The 19657-nt window shown below is 48.7% G+C and overlaps 2 protein-coding genes across 3 annotated transcripts in view; one reads left to right on the top strand and one right to left on the bottom strand.

Moving 5' to 3' along the window:
* The window catches only part of LOC144179144 (fasciclin-2-like), a 521903-nt gene that overhangs the window by 309090 nt on the left and 193156 nt on the right, over positions 1-19657 (bottom strand). The window lies entirely within an intron of this gene.
* LOC144180459 (uncharacterized) lies at positions 13543-19447 on the top strand. Its single transcript, XM_077708799.1, has 3 exons — positions 13543-13751; positions 15106-15204; positions 18365-19447. The coding sequence occupies exons 1-3, from the start codon at positions 13658-13660 to the stop codon at positions 18775-18777; spliced, it is 606 nt and encodes a 201-aa protein (XP_077564925.1). The 5' UTR covers positions 13543-13657; the 3' UTR covers positions 18778-19447.

Genomic DNA, 19657 nt, shown 5'->3' with positions numbered 1-19657 from the left:
CCACTCTTGTACCGCGTTATGTTGTGGTAATTATTTGTGTGCTTTTTTTTTAGGGGGGGGGGGGAAGGAGAAGGGGGGGTGCATTTGTACTCCCACTTTGTACTCGTCTGCAGAGTAACATTGTGGTTCAGCGACGACAGCAAAGGTTTTTCCTTCGGCACGCACAGCCTTAGACTTTGGCCTCGTTTTATGTTTATTGGTGCTTTTCTTTGTTTTTTAAAGGGACCCTCACCGTTTTCCGCTTCTATATTTGAACGCCGTCTACGTCTCGCGGGGCTCGGTGTTCACAGCACATGCCCGAGCATACGTGCAAGGGAAAAAAATAAATAATGAGTAATTTTATTTTATTTTTATGCCAAATAGTGAACAGCGAACTTTTAGAGCGAAGAAAACGACAAAAGACGTCGCCTACGCGAGTTTACTCGTGGCCTGCATAGATTTATTGCGGAAACCACAAGAATTTACATTCATTCATTCATTCATTCATTCATTCATTCATTCATTCATTCATTCATTCATTCATTCATTCATTCATTCATTCATTCATTCATTCATTCACATAGGCCGAATCGCGCGCAGAAATACCGTTCTGCGAAAAAATATAAACTAAGAAACTAAAGAAAGAAGAAACTAAAAAAAGAGGTCTAGGAACGTCACACCGCATATTTCTATTCAACTGAAGCGACAGGGTCTTAAGTAAACGAGAAAAACAACGAAGTCCTCGTCGCGGGATGTTGCCGATCGTTTCTACAGTCTCTGCCTCCTCGCTTGTACAAATTGCTTGCGGGTTTCCGTCCGCGCCTTGGCTGCCTGCCCGGCTTTCTCCGGTGACATGGGGCTCGCTGGAACCGACCGGGAAGCTGCCTTCAGGATTGACCTTCTGGATTGGCCAAATCCGATCCGCTGGCTGGCAAGGAATAAACCGCAGTATGGTCAATGTTCCTGCGGCACAGCTCTTTGAACTGCGCGAACTTCTGGGTGATCAGCAGATTGACTTTACCTGCTGTCGCCGTTGTGGAACTCTTAACGTCCTCCGAGATGGTTGAGCGCCCGATTAGGAACTTGACAGTGCTGGCAGAAAAGCGCCGCTCTCCCTCGCAGCCGGGTTAAGAGACGGCGGGGCCTCGCTGGTCAGGGAGCACATCGCTGTCACTCTGTCGCTAACGAGGATCAAGCAAATAAAACTACGGGTTTCGAAGCGGTGGGCAGCTGTCCCTTTCCTCTGTGGCGCAACGTGATGATGATGACGATGACGATGCCCTCAAAGTTTTTAACACGTACCCACAAGGGGGATTGACCAGGGCTAAATCACTTATTGAAATTCGTTAGAACTCCAAATACTAATTTATCTCCTTGAAGAAAAACGCCGTAAAATTAAAGTTTGCTGTGATTAAAACTAATTCCCATTAATTAGTAATTAAAGCGACCTGAAGCCGAAAGGTACGCTTGAATACAATTAATATATATATATATATATATATCCCTTTTCGCATACTCCAAATTAGTTGAGCCAATAGATAATATAAGCGGAATCGATAAAGACCGCAAACGATCAACCTGGCCCCGCACACACAATTCCGTAGGGGAAGGCCCTGTACTAAACAGATCTAAAATTTAGCCATGGACTACTGCAGCGCAAGCTCGGTGAAGGACACTTCGCACTGCCGCAAACCACAAAAATGAACATTCCACCCGAACTTTAAATGTTGGTACTTTTCAAATGATAGGAGTGCATCTGAACGAGTAGCGTCTAAATGCCTATGTCGTCTTAATCTTGAAGATGCAGAAAGAGCCAGATTACGTATGACGAATTGAACGGGCTCTGTGACAGCGAGATTAGCTAAACGGACCGCTAACTCGTTGCCCCAGATTTTCGTATGGCCAGGGACCCAAGCCAATCGTACCACCGGAACGTAGCAGCAGTATTTGGGCAAGTGTTCTTCTTATCGCCCGTTGTAGAGGTGAGAGAGCCCCGTGCTCACAGAGGGAAACTGCCCAAAGATTGAGAAAGTGGCTAACTAGCTAAAATGACTTAAACGACAATGGTTGTAGAAGTGAGAACTAAAAGCGTGAAGGTAGAGCTAAGGCCAGACCTGCGCACGACTCGTGCCGACCTTTCTCCGTCGCGCATCAACCTTTGCACAAGCGGGTTGTAAGCTGGAAAATACGGTACGCATCACGAATGAGGCTCCCACTCGTCAAATCGGCCGAGCTACACTAACAGCGCTTTCTTACTAAAAAAAGATAGGGGTCAGGTTCAGCACTTCACGAAAGGTTTAGCGAAAGCTGAAACGCACGCACAAACAGCCCAGACTCTTGGAGCACATGGAGATGCGTTTAAACGTTCCCCTAGATGGCGCAATGGGTCACTTGGCTGTGCTCACATAGGAAACGCCTGTACGCCTGCCAGTTGATCCTGGGACGAACGCCATGCTAAAAAAGCGCAGCAGCAGCAGAAACGGCGACAGGGAAAACGCGAATCTACCGTAGCCCCCGCGGTATCGTACCCACAGCCTTGCCTATAGCCTTGTCCCTGCCTCGCTAAACAATTCCAAACCGGTACCATCCACAGGTACTACAAATATCGCACTTGCACCGCCTTCACCGGCATAACGGCTCTCACATTGGGTGCTACTGCGTGAATGTCCTTGCGCCTTTGTATGTGCACAGCCACCCTTTTACGTTGCTGAACCAAGAATAACCAAGAACCGCCACAGGTAGCACCCTGCTATCAGTCAAATCTTCTAATCACGAACACACTACGCAGAACGACGAAATTTTAAGTGCAGAACACTTTATGGGCTCGCCTTGTCGTCTTAGCTCGCTAACCGTCGATGCGCCTGCCGGAATCAGGCGGCGCAGCGAGATAACGGACCCAAGTAGAGCCTGGTGTACCGCCGTCAGGGAATCACGCTGATGCTTCAAAAACCACGCGGTTTAAATAATCATCCCCGTTCAAATATCGTGAACCGATGGCGCTTGTCATACATCTCCCCGTTATATACCGCAAAGAAAACTGCCGGTATACATATCAGGCAAAATCTGTGTATATAACCGGCAGCCCCCGCGTTCATTTAGTTAGGGACCCTCCTTGCGTTCGGTTTTACGATAGCAAGCGAAAAAAGCAGGCCACGCAAGAAAGAAACGGAGCGTTCGAAATGACGCAGAAAGGCTCCAGTCATGGACTAAAAAAATTGCGCGTTCGAAATGACGCAGAAAGGCTCCAACCGCGCAATAAAAAAATTACGCGTTCAAAATGACGCAAACAGCTCCAACGCAGTTTCAGGCAGGGGGCGCGAGCACTGCGAAGGCGGGAACTTTTAAATGCATTGGGAGGCAGCAGTGAGCTGATAACGGCGCTGCAGCCCATTACAGCGAATCACTGCTATGCACTTCCGACCACTTTAACAAATTGAGTGGAACGGCTTTAATTCTTTTTTACGAAAGACCGTAAGTCCAACGTCCCTGAAATGGGAATAGCAAGCTGAGCAGCTGAAACACATTCCCAGTTTTGAGCTGCACGGCAGAGGGTGGTCCCGCGGAATTACTCGGCGTCACAACCATCCAGGTCAATCCGAGTGGCACGCGATGGGCGTATGGCGTGACTCGGCACCGCGGACACCTGTGTTCAAGCTGTTACAACTTCTACCTCGACAGGACTTGACCGTCTGAAACAACACGCCTCGGGTCGCCGTAAACACCCTGAGAACGTGCAAATCGACGAACCGAAATCTTCACGTGTAAGGTACGAATAAAAGGATCCCGCGGGGACCTGTGTGGTAGCAAACCGTTGGAGACCGCCAAAATTGGACACAGGGTCCAACACAACAGTGGGGATGAAGACTTGGGTGCTCGTGTGCGTTGGCCTTCTTGTGATCGCTTCCCTAGCGCTGTGCCAAGATGAAGGTAAGGAGGAGAAGCGTCCACTTAGGCCTCGATAACCATTCAGAAATATTTACGGCATATGTACATAGTTTGACTTGTTAATTATACTGGAAAGTCCCTCATACACCAATTATTCCGTTTCCCTAAGGGAATTTTGTAAAAACCTCGAACAGAAATATTTGGCAGCAGAAAACATGTTGAAAAGGGACACAACGCTCCAATTCTTTTCTCGCACTTGCACTCATAACTAGCACTGAGCATGGTCACATCAGTGAGATCAGGAAAGCAAAGCTGCTGGACTATCGGCAGTTCGCGATACCTTCGTTCCAAATCGTTGCGATGCGCTGATAAAAAGGTAAACCCTGGCGCAGTGTGTATGCTGGAATTAGATGAAGTTCAATTACACGTGATTGTAGAACCCCGTATAGTTGCGTCCCTCAGCTTTCCTCTCCGCCGACGATGCCGTCGTCGGGCAGTACAAAAGGAACTTGGACAGGTCGTATACACATACAGGCTAGTCAAACCAGCTTAGGGTGTCGGTACGTTAAAGGGTCCCTGCAACACTTTTTTTTTTTCATTTTTTTTAAACCTTAAATTCTTGCATAACGTAGTCACCCAACACACCCAGTGCTTAGATTAGGGGGTCGCAAAGTACCTCAGCCAAAAATTACTGCTCTATCCCTATCAGATAACTTGGAAACTCGCTCAAAATGCTTTTCTCTCTTTCCCGGTCTTGACGCTCTCCGACGGCCCGCATTACGTCACTGAGGCTACGTAGCGTCAGTTGTCTAGTGTTTTTTCAGTTGGAGCAATGAATGCATTCAACGGCAACTTTAAAAATAAAGCCACGAAAACAAAGCAGAAACGGAAGGCGCATCCGGTGCGAAGAGCAAATCGCGCAGTGCCGCTCCGTGCTGGCGATAACTGTAGCTTCCGCAGTGTTTCCAGACGCGAAGGAAAGAGTAAAAGCGTTTATCGAAAATGTTGCAGGGTCCCTTTAACAGGGAGTTATACCAGAGCGGAGAACCCTCCCGGTACGGCACCGGGTAGGCGAACGGCGCGGAGCCACTGCGTGTGCGCCGAGGCAACAGAACCTGCTGTGCGCACGAGCACATGCTTCGACCTTGTACAGGGAGCCGTACTGGGACCTGTTCTGCGGTTCGCTATTACTACTATAATGAAGGAGGATAGGTGAGGTGTAAAACCGATTATTATAATCTTATGGGTTTATCTTTCGTTTGCCTTTGAGGTTCCACGAACTGAGTGATTTTGGCCGACGAAGGCTCATAGTTAACAGACGGGAGCGAATAAATAGTTGGCCGGGGGGAGAAGATGTCGCATGAAAGCGTGGACGCGAGCTTGTTGGCACACGATTTAAAAACGTCAAAATGGCGAGAACGGGGAACAACACGAGCGAACAGATCCACCGCTTTCTCTGTTCTTTCGTCTTGCCAAAAACAACAATAACAAACAATGTGCGCGCTGATCCCATCTCGAATAGGGAAAGCTGCTCGTCATTTTATCCCAAAAGCACAATTCAAGTTGCAAATCATAAACGGCAGTAACGGTCACATCGGCACTATCACTACCGTCCTTCTGCCTGCTTCGCCAAAAAGGGCAACCACAATCCCTCCCGCTCTTCCTTGACGCGCGCATTGAAGCAGAGGACTATCTGATTTCCTTTTAAACGCTTAATCACTGCATTGCTTAATCAACGAAGAAAGCTGTCTATCCGTCCGCAATGCACGATGTGTCACACTTTCACCGCACATGAAAATGGTATTAATAAAAGGTACTAGGACCTTCAAGTTTTCTTACAATACCACTTACATTGCACGTGTAAAAATGCCTTCCAAGCAATTCATTTTGCCATAGTCGTGAAGCCAGCTTTGAAGGGTTTCAATGCATAGCAGAGCGGATTACACATTTATCTGGCGACTCCCTTTTTTGTTTAAACTTTTTTCCCTGTCTACGCGGAAGATGACAGAGATATGGTTATGAAAACTACTTGCAAATGTGCCGCTAACACATTCTTCGTAAACAAAAGGGGGAGGGGGGAGGTTGGCTAATCTACATACTTTCTTAGAATAATCATGCGCTTTGCTAAAACTTACATCGCAGCTCAGATCAAAATTTTGAGTTGAATTGCCCGTCGGGCCTGATTATTCGTCAAATTTTCTAATGCGAACGCAGGAGCGGCTGGCCATTCAGGCGTACAGACGTAAGGCAGAACCATGAATATTCACAACAGTATTGCAGCTTCTCGTTAGATTATGGATAAGAAGAGGAAGGCGCGAACAAAATATGATGCCTAAAGAACGTGAACCCTAATGTCGGGTCGACATTGCTGGCATTGAACAGGGAACCCAAACCAACCACATTTCCTGGTTTCTTACTCGACAGAATTTGGTTTATGTCCAAAGTCTTGCTGCGTACTCCGGAATTGTTAGTTACTTTAGCTTCCCCGTTACACACGTAACCGTCTTTGTACGATTGTGTTAATTACCACGTCTCGAGCAGAAACCCGCATGCAGCTGCAGAGAGTAGCATTCTATTATTTACCTCGACGCAAAGTACTAACACACACAAAAACGCAGACCGTGTTGTTCTTGCACACATGCCTGTAATACTCACAGATATAAGGGAGAAAAAACATGCACACCCTCAAACCAAGGGGTGACCGCATTTTGTTCTGGCGTTCCTTCAAATGTGTTCGCATAAAAATATCAGACAAATGCAAAAATAACAAAGGTGTTTATTTTCTTTGTACCGACGGGTATGATTTCATCGCAAACGTTATCCCACGCAGACCCGGCCACCAACGAGCTCCAAGCAGAGCTGAACGACAGTCCGGCCATGTCACGGATGCGACGCGATGCCGAAGGAGGTGAGGAAGGCGGTGAAGAAGGCGGCAAGGGGAAGGGAAAGGGCAAGGGCAGAGGCAGGGGCAGATGGAAAGGAAGAAAGGAAAGGGAAAGAGCAGCGAGGAAGGCACCGAGAGCGAGTAAGGACACCGGCCGACGACGACGCGACGCCAGCACCGCAACCATGCGCACTCCTCACTCGTGCCGGTTGGGGGCGGCCATAAGAAGCGATAAAGACAAACGAAGGGTGGAGCCCACACCATGCACTGCTGCGGCTAATCTGGGAGTCAATAAAAACGACAGCAAACACTATGCCTGTTACCGACCACTTCCGCACTTCTCTTCTTGCGCGTGCTCTCGAACGACCGTATCAGCTCATACTTGAAGAGCGGCACTGGCGTCTGTTCGGCGGCGCTCTCTGCGAACGGCACAAAACTAGCTGTTGAAGTATTCTACAGGACCCGAGGATGGGCGCCACTTAGAAGCCAGGAAGAGCCTGGTCGCCATGGCGCGCCTGACATCTAGAGAGCAATGATTCCTGGACTAACTCGGAGTCCTCCCACCGGCGAGCGGCAATAACACATTCCGCTTTGCTCAATAAAAGTTTTCATCATCACCAACGAGGTTGCCACCGGCCAGACGCACCTACATTGCCCTTGTTCTCGGATCAACTGCACGTCATTGCACCAGATTTGGTATTTCTCCTGCCATGATTTGTTCACGGCTACTGCAGGGTTCAATCAACAGGGCGGAATTTGTCAAGTCGCAAAGCTCCCAAGGTTCTCACAAATGCGAATCTTTCTTTCTCTCTGTGAAGCCTCGTCATTCAAGTTCGCGAATTACGAGGTGACCCAAGCAATTGAGAAATTAGAATTTCACTACCCCATTCTTTGTCCAAGTACCACAAAGTAGCTTGCATAGAAAAGTTTCAGGCAGCCATTTTACAAGCCAAAACCTTTTCTTTTAAATTTCAACTAGTCCGGCTGTCCTTCTGAGGGGAAATTTTCATGGCTCGAGAAGTCCTCTCACCCAGTTCATTTCCAGACATTCTAGTGTAGTTGGCAAGTTTCATAACTGGTTATACAACGTAACAGCCTATATAAGCGAGAGAGAGAGAGAGAGAGAGAGAGAGAGAGAGAGAGAGAGAGAGAGAGAGAGAGAGAGAGAGAGAGAGAGAGAGAGAGATAACATCCCGAAATGCGGCGTATATGCTCCCTTGACCCATCGCCTGCTTTTGCCCACAAGGCATAAAAATACCATCTATCCCAAAAGATTGCCCAACAGCGACAAATTAAATATCACCATGATATGCACTAAATGATAGCATTTTTGTGGGGGAGGGGGATTGGGGAGAGAGAGAGAGAGAGAGAGAGAGAGAGAGAGAGAGAGAGAGAGAGAGAGAGAGAGAGAGAGAGAGAGAGAGAGAGAGAGAGAGAGAGAGAGAGAGAGAGAGAGAGAGAGAGAGAGAGAGAGAGAGAGAGAGAGCGCTTCATTGGAGCATCAGTTGGACTAACGACAAATGATGACCAACGCTTGGAGGGTGCCGGTGACCTGAGATGCTCGTTCAGCATTCAGCAAGTTCTCGCTGGACCTGAGGGTCCGATCCGGTTAACGCAGCCCCTCGGTGCTCTTCAGAAGAGATGAGAGAGAATGAGTTGAGGGGGCATTGCCAAATGAAAGAGCTGTTGCGTTTACTGGAACGGAAACCAATGATAAGAAATCACGACGACTTTTCCAGCATGCCGTGCACAACGAACGGGCCGCACTGCAGGGTTGGAGGCTCACCACGAAATACGGGCAGGCGCAAATGTAAAGGGCGCAGGCACGCCGCCTCCGCGAGTTTCAGACGGATTCGCCCACAGGTCACAACAGCTCCGCTCACGTCACTCGTGACGTCACTCACTCACGTCACGTCAATCGTCACCAACATGACGATTGTAAGCTATGAGGGTCAGCGCACAGGACAACACGACGTATTAGTAAGGTACAACGAACGCCGTAATATGACGGTAGGATGTGTAGTGCGGTAGAACAATCATATATTATGGTCCAGTGTAATAATAACCGAAAGCACCATTTCGAAAGCAGGTCCCCTCGACAGTTTTACTTTCGGTTCCTCTTGCTGTACTAATAACTACGTGCGATGTGTATGTACCAAAAATATTTAATAAATTCCTTGAATCATTGAAATCCTTGAACTGGTTCAGTTAAGTCTCCGTCCATTACATCAACATTTACAACAATGTCAAGGAAGCGCTAGGGAATATCAAATTTTATCACCTTAAGTGGCGGCCCATTGTTCACCGGTCAAAAATGGGGAAAAAACAACATTGAATTATCCTTCGAAAGTAATTATTAAGGTTATCAATTCAGGAGGAGTCGGGACGGTATATTTCGACTCACTGCCAACCTTTCATGGAGCTACCTCATACTCTAACGGTGATTGCGACGATGGGGTCATCATGAACAACCCTAATAAGAATGACAACAAGCGTTGCATCGTGACGTACGTATGTACACACATTTCAGCCCGTCATACCGCCACGCTCGTCGCCCGCATTCCTCGTCAATGTAGAGGATGACCATGGTTCATGGTTTTTACGCACCCACGTACGGAGAGTTTCTTATATCGGGGGTATTCTACAAAAACCAATGCAAAGAAACAAATGAGGCCGTCTCTGCTCGTAATACCTACCGAAATATTCGAAAGTAGCTTTTTACCAAATACGACTCTTCCACATAAGCAAAACACTGCGCCCTTACAGAAAGAAGCAGAGTCTAATCTCGTCCCACTCACCACAACACATTTCTCTACATACCCGACCCTGAGAAGACGTCAAGGCTTCCCCACCAGCTTCCTCGTCCCATGGAGGCCTTATAACATCGGCGCCCACTTTGGCACTGTACACAAATAGTTACCGTTACCGTATTGAACTCGCCTCGGATTCCTGTGTCAACGATTGTGCGTCAGAAGCATGTCTTGTAACAGTTGAGCATGTCTTGCTCCACTGCTCCGCTTACGTGGACTCTAGGTCAACCATTTTACGTCTGGCGGACCAGCGGCACATCTTCTTGGATTGTTCCCGGTTTCCGGACGAAGCGAAATCAAGGACATAATTATCCGCCGAAACTCCAAGAAGCAGTGCGCAGTAACGACAAGGACGCTCAACTTTTGGGCAGTCCAGCAGGCCGGGGTGCGCTCAAAAAACACAGACCAGGCGACCCGGCAACGGGATGCACTGGCGCTGTGTAGAGTAACAGGTCGATTCTAGGCCCGCGCCGCGGTGCGTAAAAGCCGCCCATTTGCAGGCATCAATAAAGTTATACCTAACCTAACCTAATATTCCACATCTACGTTATGCGCCAGGACAAACGACTTCAGGAACCATTTTAAACACGCGGCCTTCGCATTCTCAGCAGCGTCAAGGCCTGAAATGTTCGTTAACACATCGCAGCGACACCGGGTTAATTGAAGCGTTTCAAATTTTCTACACTCCGGCCTCCGGCTGTTTCCACCCTACCTTGGTTGACCTCTCTTGCTTCTATTTCCTTTTTTTTTTTTTTTGCTTCTTGCTTCTATTTTCTGCCCTCCCATTTCTCGGGTCTTACTTCCCTCTTCCCCTATTTTGACAAAGTAGCACGAAGGCCATTTCGTAAGCCCGCTAAACACTTTTTCTAAAGTCTCTCTCTCCCTCTCTCCAGAAGCGCGACCCTTAGATGGCGGTGCCAAGTGTCCCATTCGAAAAATAGCGCCCTATGCTCGCGACATTTCTTGAATTAGGCCGCTATAAATTTTGGCGGGGTCCAAGGCTGAGCGCGTGTTTTGGATTAAAGTGCAGGGGCACTCGGATATCAAGCTGTCACAAAGGCGCCAAACAAGCCAACCCATCTGTGCATGCGAGGTTATTCCAAACGGTGCTGGTACTCGCCTTACCTTGACATGCCGCGCAAAAGAGGAAAACAATCAGAAAAGCTTAAACTGACTGATTACTCTTTCTTTAAATGTGGCGCAGGAAGTCAAAGCCTCAAACTGCCGTCCTTGGCGGTGGCAAAAAGATGCAGGTGATCAAAGGTATAGAGCTGACAAAAAATCCGAAAAATGTGTTTTCTTTTTTCCGTAGAGACACTAAGCCGTGAAGCGATTAACCTTCAAGGCAGATGGCTGTCAAGAGAACTAGGCCCACGGCCGGCTTGGTCATTTTGTCAGCTTAAATAAACCAAGCAAATAATAAAGAAACACGCGGGACAGAACAACGGGGGTTACTATTTGCTAATGACCCGTCAGTTTCCACGACACAGAGCTCGCTGTGAGTCGGAAATCCACGGGCAAATCCGAACAAGGGCCCCACATGCACGCGCCAAGGTTTAGCGAGCGCGTTGCCGCGGAAACAAAGGTCCTCCATACGCCCACAAACTCGCTGCACACGGGGTTCGTATTTCGTCAGCGAGGCTTGCCAAAAGCTCGTATTTCGACATTTCTTACGGGCACTCCATTTACGCGATCCGGGTGATTAGGGACACCATCGGAAACTGCGGGGAACGTGCGAGCTATGCCGCCCCCGCGGCTTAGCTGCAGCCTCGCTCGAAGTGAATGAACAAGGACGGTAAGCGCTCAAAGCTTCGCACCACGGCACGGTGATTGTTGCGCAACGTACACGCCGCCCTGCCTTTGTGAGTCTCTCTCGTCTGCTATAAGGCATATTTAGGGGCGAAGCACCTTAGGACCTCGCTTTGTCCGTGGCTTGTCCCTTGGCGGCCGTGTACACAGTGTTGCGCATGCGCGAGGAGCATTGGATTGGACTGGATTGGATTGGAATTGTAAATACTGTACACACGCGTTGTCACTCATTTACATGCGCGAGTGGGCAATGCCACGGGTGATTTACGGTAAGAACGATCCCCAGTGCTTCGCCCACTCGTCATGGTTCACTTCGTGGAGATGCGTGAATTCTTTTCCCGCCACTTTTCAGCTGACGACTGGCATTGGAGATTAGTCAGTGAATCGCGTACCACGAGGCAACGCCCTTCAGAGTGGCGAAGGCCTGGAGAACACAGACGTTGCAGCGTTTGATTCGGCAATAATTGAATTGAGAGGAAAACCGAATTGATGGGACAGAACATTTATACAGGCGCACAGTAAAGTCGCTCTCTGATTGCGTGCTTGGTTCTGGATCGTAAGCGTGGGTGGGGGCGCACGTTCACATGTAATGCTGTAGAACAAATCAAGCAGACCGAGGAAGAAGACAAAAAAAGAGCGGGAGGATTGCACATTTGTTTTATCGCTAGGAGTCCCAAAAACAAATAAAGCTGGCATATCCGCGTTGCAATCTGTTCGCGAGATCGAGGGGCTCATTAATGGCGAATTACATAATATAGCCCCCCTTGAAGCCGCCTCTAAGTGCAAGAGGCGCTAGTCACGCGAACCCGAAATGCGCATATGCGGGTACGGGCACCGTGAGAGACCGAAAGACAATTTTGCAAAGACGTCGAGGGTGTACAAAAGAGGAAGGTAAATGCTCCGTTCACCAAAAACGAAGCAGCGCTAGGGCAGGTGTACGAGTACAAATGCGCACTTAATGGGCAGTTGCTTGCAGAAGGCGTTTCCCAAACGTGGAATTATTGTGAGGCTATTTAGGGTGGAGCTTTGCCTGCAAGCAATGCACGTCAGCAGATTGCGCAAATTGCGAAGGATTCGCTGGATAAGCTTTCGAAATCTGGCTAAAGATAGCAAGATAACGAGCATGATAAAATTCACCACCCGATGAAAACTTTCCACTAAGAAGTCACGTTAATTATGCGCAAAAAAAAAATGTACAGCATATTCAAAATACGAAGTAGTGGTTTAGAAGAGTCTAGCCTACAAGGAATTTATAGGTTGGAGGTCCGGGTTTTTTGGAGTTCTTGTTTAGTGCAAGGACGCCAACTATCAGTGCCAGAATAACAGACGCCAAGGAAATAATCGGTCGACACAGCTTCCCCTATTGTCCAGCAACGGAGAAGCTTATACTCGTTTAATTTCCCGCTCGCTCTAGCGGATGATATGACGACGTGGTTCTCATGACGACTACGACGCACCTTTGTGTCTGCGTTTTACGCACAGATACCGCTGTCATATGCAGCTGGTTTGGGTATAGACGTGAAATGTCGGAGCTGTTCCGGGCCACCACACGTAACATAAGCGCACTTTACCCCATGGTAGACGGACAGATGAAGCGTCCATAATAACGCAGTACCCTCCTCCACACCTCCACTAGTATAATCCGACTCCTTAGAGTGAACTAATGTGGCAACAGCGTCTGCCGCCGTCAACTCATTTGACGACTATATATGACTGACTGAATGACAGAATATTAATGACAGAATATGAATGACAAAATATGAATGACAGAATATGAATGAATGCATGCATGAATGAATGCATGAACAGAAAATAAACCACAATCAGTCAGCCACAATGAAGCAATGAGTCAATAAATCGGTCAATCAGTCACTCTCGCCGTTAGAGGAGAGTTAAATCATACAGCCTCACGTGCGCAAATCGACTGAAGGCCAACACAAAATGTCGTTCTAGACGATCCCAGCAGCAACACAACTCCGAGTTTTCGTACCTAACATTCATTAGCCGCCTCTTTCAAGAACGCACCGCTTATGACGACCCAAAGAGACGCTATACAATACACGCGGCGAGGCAAACTTCAGCTGAGACAACACGACGCCCAAGCCGGCGCGTCAGAACACGGAATAGGTGACCCAGCAAAAGCGGCGGAAAATAAAAGCGCTTCGACCATCTACCGTGCCACACGCGATGCCCCGAGGCGTATAAAAAAACGCCCCGATCATCGCGTGCGCCGTACTCGCAAGCTGCTCGGCACCTGCGGTCGGAAAGTCCAGCCAGCGAGACAAGGAAGATGAGGAACGTCTGGGCTTTCACCGCGCTCGCCATTCTCCTGGTCGCCGTCACAGTTCGCGGAGACCATGGCAAGGCCGAACACGCCGACGACGGTGAGAGGGGGCGGCCCATACTTCCTCCTAGGGCACTTTTCTCAAGCATCTATAATTGAGGTGCTCATGAATGATGAGAGAAGCTGTTGCAATTGCGGCCGGCCGCAATAGCTGTTAAGCATCACGATTTTGTTTCTAATAGCCCGGATGTATACCGCATGGAGGGGCGATACCAAAATTTCCTCATAGACAAGGCTTGCTGCCAGTGAGAGGACTGTGTTGCCGCCAGTAATTCGGATCCACTACCCCCCTCCTTCCCGGAACATCCATCCCAAAAACATACACAGCTCGAAGCTATAACTTACAGAACTCAACTCACCGCATTTTACATCCTTATCAAGCTAAAAAAATACGGCCAATGGGCACTTCGTCGATTGCATCAAAGATTTGAACCTTAAGTTACTGTTGCATGTCACCGCCGTATACAAATAGATGCGGATGGGATAGCGTAAAATAATTAGCGTGGTAGTAAGAAGACAAAATCTTCGTCACTTGCAAGTAAAATAGCATGCGAATGAACTAAGCGCTGCGGTGTGTATGCAGCTACGAACTTGTGAAAAGTTTTTTCAGCAACCGATGCCTTAATAAGGCAGAACGCCATTGAGTATGCGTGCTACCTTCTCGTAGCCCCCATTTAACACAGAACGGAGAACTAGCTTAGTAAGGAAAGCAAGTTCCTACCTTGTCCTACAGTTGCGACCGCGCACGAGATTGAATACACGAGCCATCTAAAAAATCTGTAAGCCTGTACAGGCAAACCTTACCAAACCGTCCAATAGCTTTAGCCATAAGGTCACAGAATGGAGGAAAAGCAGCACTCCAAGGTTTTCTCTATATCTTCCAAGCGTACAAATGTTGACACTCTACTCAGTGTTAGAGAGATTCGTGTCTTACTGCGCATATGTGAGAGCAAATTTGACCCCAACTAGGGCCTTTCACCTTAAAGGAACAGTACACGATTCGAAACATACAGAATTGAGAACATTAATCGTACAGTAACCGCACACTAGGAAGAGAAAATAATGCCGGATAAACATGTCGGCGCAGTCACTTCCAATTCCCGAAGTTCGTAAATGCTGTAGCGCCACACAGAGAAGCGCTGCATCGACTATTTCGAATGACGTTTCGACGAGAGACCATAACGCCCCCTATGGCGCCGACACGCAAGCGACATGTTGCTGAGAGCGATTAACAGTCTCAGATGCGCCAGTTGCAGCCAGTACAGCAGCTAGCAAATTATGCATGGTCATTGACTCCAGCCCAGTAGCCGCAGTAGTAATTGTAACAAAAGGATCTAAGAATAAAGTTGAGCACTGTTATCTTAAAATTTTAAATCTCCCGCGCGTTCCCGCAGACGAAATTGACGATCTGCTGGACGACCTGACCAGCGGTGGCGAGGAGCTGTCCAGGAGCAGACGATCGGAGGACGGCGGAGGAGACCAACGACAGCACGGTGCTTACCAAGCGGACGTGTTCGCTTACTAGGGCGCAATGTGAAACTGGAACGACGCGTGGGTCTTCCGAAACCGAAGGGACAACAGAACTCGCAACAATGGAAAACTAAAGGAAATTTGGTTGCGCTGCGCAGACTCATTTTTCTGTCTTTACCTGGTCGCTGCAGGCGTCCGGGCTATAGTTGAACGAAAGACGTAGGGTGTGCACTCGCCCCACACGACTTAGTTTAACTTTAAAGGCCATCACATCGCATGGGTAGACAAGGACACACATAGAAACCTTCCGAGTTTGTTTCAAGTGCACAGCACGTTTAAGGTGGTTATTATACTGTCGTAGCGGGGTAGCGGGAAAGCCAATATCTTGTCTGTTATGACATAATGGATTGGAGTTCAGAGTTTCCTGTGAATTCCTCATACAAAAATGTCTTAGAGGGACTCTGAAACACTTCCGATAAACGCTTTCACTCTTTACTTAGCGCGTGGAAGCATCGTGAAGCTATAGTTATTGCCAGCACGGAGCGGCACGGCGCGATTTGCTCGTCACAGCACATACGCCTTCCGTTTCTGCTTTGCTTTTGTGGCGACTCTTTTTTAAAGTGAACCCATAAAGTGTGTTCATTGCTGCAATTTAAACGAAGCCGGCCAATGGGCACTACATAGCTCTAAGGACGGAATTCGAGCGCTCGAAGAAAGCCAAAACCGGTAAAAAGGAAACTCTTTTGAGCCAGTTTCTAAGCTATCTGATGGGCATAGAAAGTACTTTTGGGCTGACGTATTTTGTGACCCCTAATCTAAATACTGGATGTGGTTATGAATACGTTCTGAAAGCGTTTAATTTAATATATAAAAAAGAGGTTTTCAAAAAGGGTTGCAGGATACCTTAAAAGTATGGTCCAGGCTGTTGACTTAATTCCATCCGGAGGTATTAAAGCCCACAAGCGTGCCATCCATTACGCTGAAGTATACCGTGAGAAACGGCAAGTTCACGCGTAAACGCTTTTAAAATTGGGTCAAGAAAACTGCTGAATCAAATTTTAGACGTCAACGCCGTCCAACACAGCAGTGACACGCATAACCCGCGCACTAGCAGCAACTGCATGATCAATTTACAACACCTGCAAAATTTTCTCTGTAATCAAAGTGCAGTCGGTCCCCATTCGTAGGACGACGCAGTTAGTCCTTCGTAATGAATTGAAACGCAAACCAAGTCATCTGCACTAAAGGTAACATTTCATTCCTAATCTACAAGCCGTACGTAAAAGAACCTCCCTCCGATTGCAACAATATAGAGTGCCTTCGCTGGCCGAGCTCTCGCGTTGTCTCCATAGGGCATATAAGCATCCCATGACTTCAATCCGCGAGATTTTCCACTTCTGTTTCGCTCACTGGCTACTCGAAGCGCGTAACACGAACCACCAAAATCCCCATACTGCTGTAATTCAAAATAAGGTTTACTAGCCTGCGGAACACACAAAAATTGCAGACACGATAGCGTTATCGGGCCCCGTTCGCATTTCCTTATCATACGCTTGTGATGCTCTTGGGTCATGCAGTGACGTAATTGTACGGTCCCCGTGAGCGGTAAAAACTTTCCTCTGCTGCTCGCACGCCGTCAGTTGGGGCAGCCAGCGCCTTAAAATCGAGGAGGTGCCAGTGGGCGCCGCAACGTGGCGTTACGGGATTTTTCATTCAGGCAACGTTGCCACCGACGCCGGCTTTCCCGAACCTGGGGTCATCAGTGCTACGCGGTAAATAAATAATGGTGGTTCGACTATAAATAAAATTTGTTCCAGGGCTGGTACTATATCCGTACACACTTCTCACGAAATTTCCTTTAATCCATGAATTTATGTAATGCTTTGCACCAAGCGTGACAGAAGAGTTTATTTGGATAGGAGGACTCTAGGAAAAGTGGGAGAAGGGCAGTAGAAGGTACGGGCGTTTGCGGCCTGGGACTCCTTGAAGTCCTTTTCCTGTGGGGTAATGAGAGCAGACTCACGGCTCTGAACAGCTCGCGCTAGACAGCTTTTAGAAAGTTTTCCGTTTGTAACATAACTTTTCAACGCACAGATAATGCACGTCACGCTTCCGTGCGTACAGGTTGCCGGGCCGAGTAGCGGCGATGGTGGCAGGAGCGTCGCAAGTACGATGAAGGCTCGTCCAAGCTGCACGAACGATCCCTGCTGGCGAGGACTTCAAGAGGCGGGGAAAGGGCGCGCCTGCTCTTTTCCTGTCCCTCCAGCGGCCGATGACGTAGCGCAAATTCCTCTGTTGGTTACTCGTACAAATACTCTTACACTGCGGCATCCCCATCATCCCCATGATCGCCGCCATCATAGAGAATTTCCAAGGAAAATCCTACTCCTTGGATGTTCAGCTTTTCCCGGGCTCTCGCCTCACTGCCCCCTATGTAGCTTCAGGAGCGGCAGCTATATGCAGTGTTTGGGTTGGGTACGAAAGCATACGAACGCACGTCTCCAGTAATGCAGTGATTGATTGATTGATTGATTGATTGACTGATTGACTGATTGATTGATTGATTGATTGATTGATTGATTGATTGATTGATTGATTGATTGATTGATTGATTGATTGATTGATTGATTGATTGTGGGGTTTAACACGCCAACGCTTCCCAGGCGATGAGGCGCGCCGTAGTGGAGGGCTCCGGATTAATTTGGACCACCTGGGGATCTTTCATGTGCACTGAAATCTCTGTAGCACACGGGCGTTTTCGCTTTTCACCTCCATCAGCAAAGCGGCCGCCGCGGCCGGGAATCGAACCCGCGTCCTCGTGCTCAGCAGCACAACGCCATAGCCACTGAGCCACCGCGGCGGGTGCAATGCCGTAATGGCGAGAGTAAAGGTGGAGTAAGGAGGAGGGAGGCAGACGGCACCTTGCGCTGGTTGGTTTCCACACGGGACTTGTCTTCGTCAAACAGACGTATGCATTTTCAATGAAAAGTGAGACAACAGTGCACGGAACCGAACAGACGCAGCTTCCGAGGGCTCGAGGGCTACAGGCCCCGCTGAAGACTTGACGCCAGCTAAACCGTACAGCGGACGTCCTGCGTAGTCGCGGGCGCTGCTTGAAGACATGATATTCCTGGCTCCATGCAGGATATGAATACTCCGTTTATTTTTCATTCTCTACTGCAGGAAGCGAGCTCGAGGAGCCAGCTAGTGGCAGCGGAGACGGTGCATCGAGGGTCAAGCGCTGCGGAGGATATGGAAGAGGGAGACGAAAAGGACGACCAGGAGGCGGAAGACCAGGAGGTGGTGGAGAACCGGGAGGTGGGGAACCTGGTGGGGAACCTGGTGGAGAACCAGGAGGAGAACCAGGGGGAGGAGGAGAGCCGGGAGGTGGAGAAGCAGGCGGAGAACCAGGCGCGGAACCCGGAGGTGGCGAGGTAGTGTCTGCAGCCCGCAGCGCTCAGTCCAGAGCTCGCAAGGGACGCCGTCCACCGAGGTCGGGCAACAGCGAGGGCGCCGCCGCGAAAAGACCCCGAGAGAGAACAGGAGAAAGAAACGACAGAGAAGAACACAGAGAAGCCGGCAGTTCGGAACCTTAACGAAATAAACGAATGAAGTAACCGGAACAAAAGTTACCTTTGCAAGAAACATCGGCAGTCAGCGTGTCAACCACGGTCTGGTGATTTCGGCAGCGCGCTGTGGTCGGACTAGATCTGCCGCAGGGAAACTTCGCAGTAAATTAGAAACACAGAGGGGTATACTTTTGGCAAATTTCCGTCATTGAAGCGCTTGAAGAAACATCATCGCCACCATTCTATTTTATGTCTACTGCATGAAGAAGGCTCCTCCTATTGACTTCCAACTGCTTCTTTCCAGCGCTGCTCGAATGCATTCTTTCCCCATTTTTTCCCCTCTCAACCCTCTATCCAACAGTCCTTTCCCCCTACTTTTCATCCCTTCTCTCTGTAGCCGTTCCGTTCTTCAGGTGGAACACAGGTCTTCAGTTCTCCGTATTACACGTCCAGCCCAACTATTTTCTCTTAATTTAAACTAGGGTATCGTTCCTCGGAGTTTGCACACAATCCAAGACGCGCTCTTACATATAGAAAGCGGTCCCGCGCGACCAATGCAGAGCAGCAAGTCTGCTCTCTGCCGCCCACACGGCTTGTCCCGCCTTCTCAAGGGACCCACCAGACTCCCATGTGCAACATCAACGGACCTACCCGGGCAACAAACCCCCCCCCCCTTCTACAGCCCCTTCCCCCACTTGACCTACAGTTCTCCTGCCAAAATAAAAGCTTCATCCCTCTCCAATCTCAGAGTAACTCTTTACATAGTTTCCGTGACTCACTGAGCCGACCTAGAAAAAAAATTATTGACGGTAACCACTATAACGAAAAAAAAAAACAAAATTCCCCTGCTTCTTTATTGCTCTGACTACCGCTTTCGTCAATAATTGTCATACACCAGCGACAAAAC

This window comes from Haemaphysalis longicornis, unplaced genomic scaffold (genome assembly GCF_048455015.1).
Source record: "Haemaphysalis longicornis isolate Haplotype H1 unplaced genomic scaffold, Haemaphysalis longicornis Haplotype H1 scaffold_4, whole genome shotgun sequence".
NCBI classification, from domain to species: Eukaryota; Metazoa; Arthropoda; class Arachnida; order Ixodida; family Ixodidae; genus Haemaphysalis; species Haemaphysalis longicornis.
This window is presented reverse-complemented; position numbering and strand designations above follow the sequence as displayed.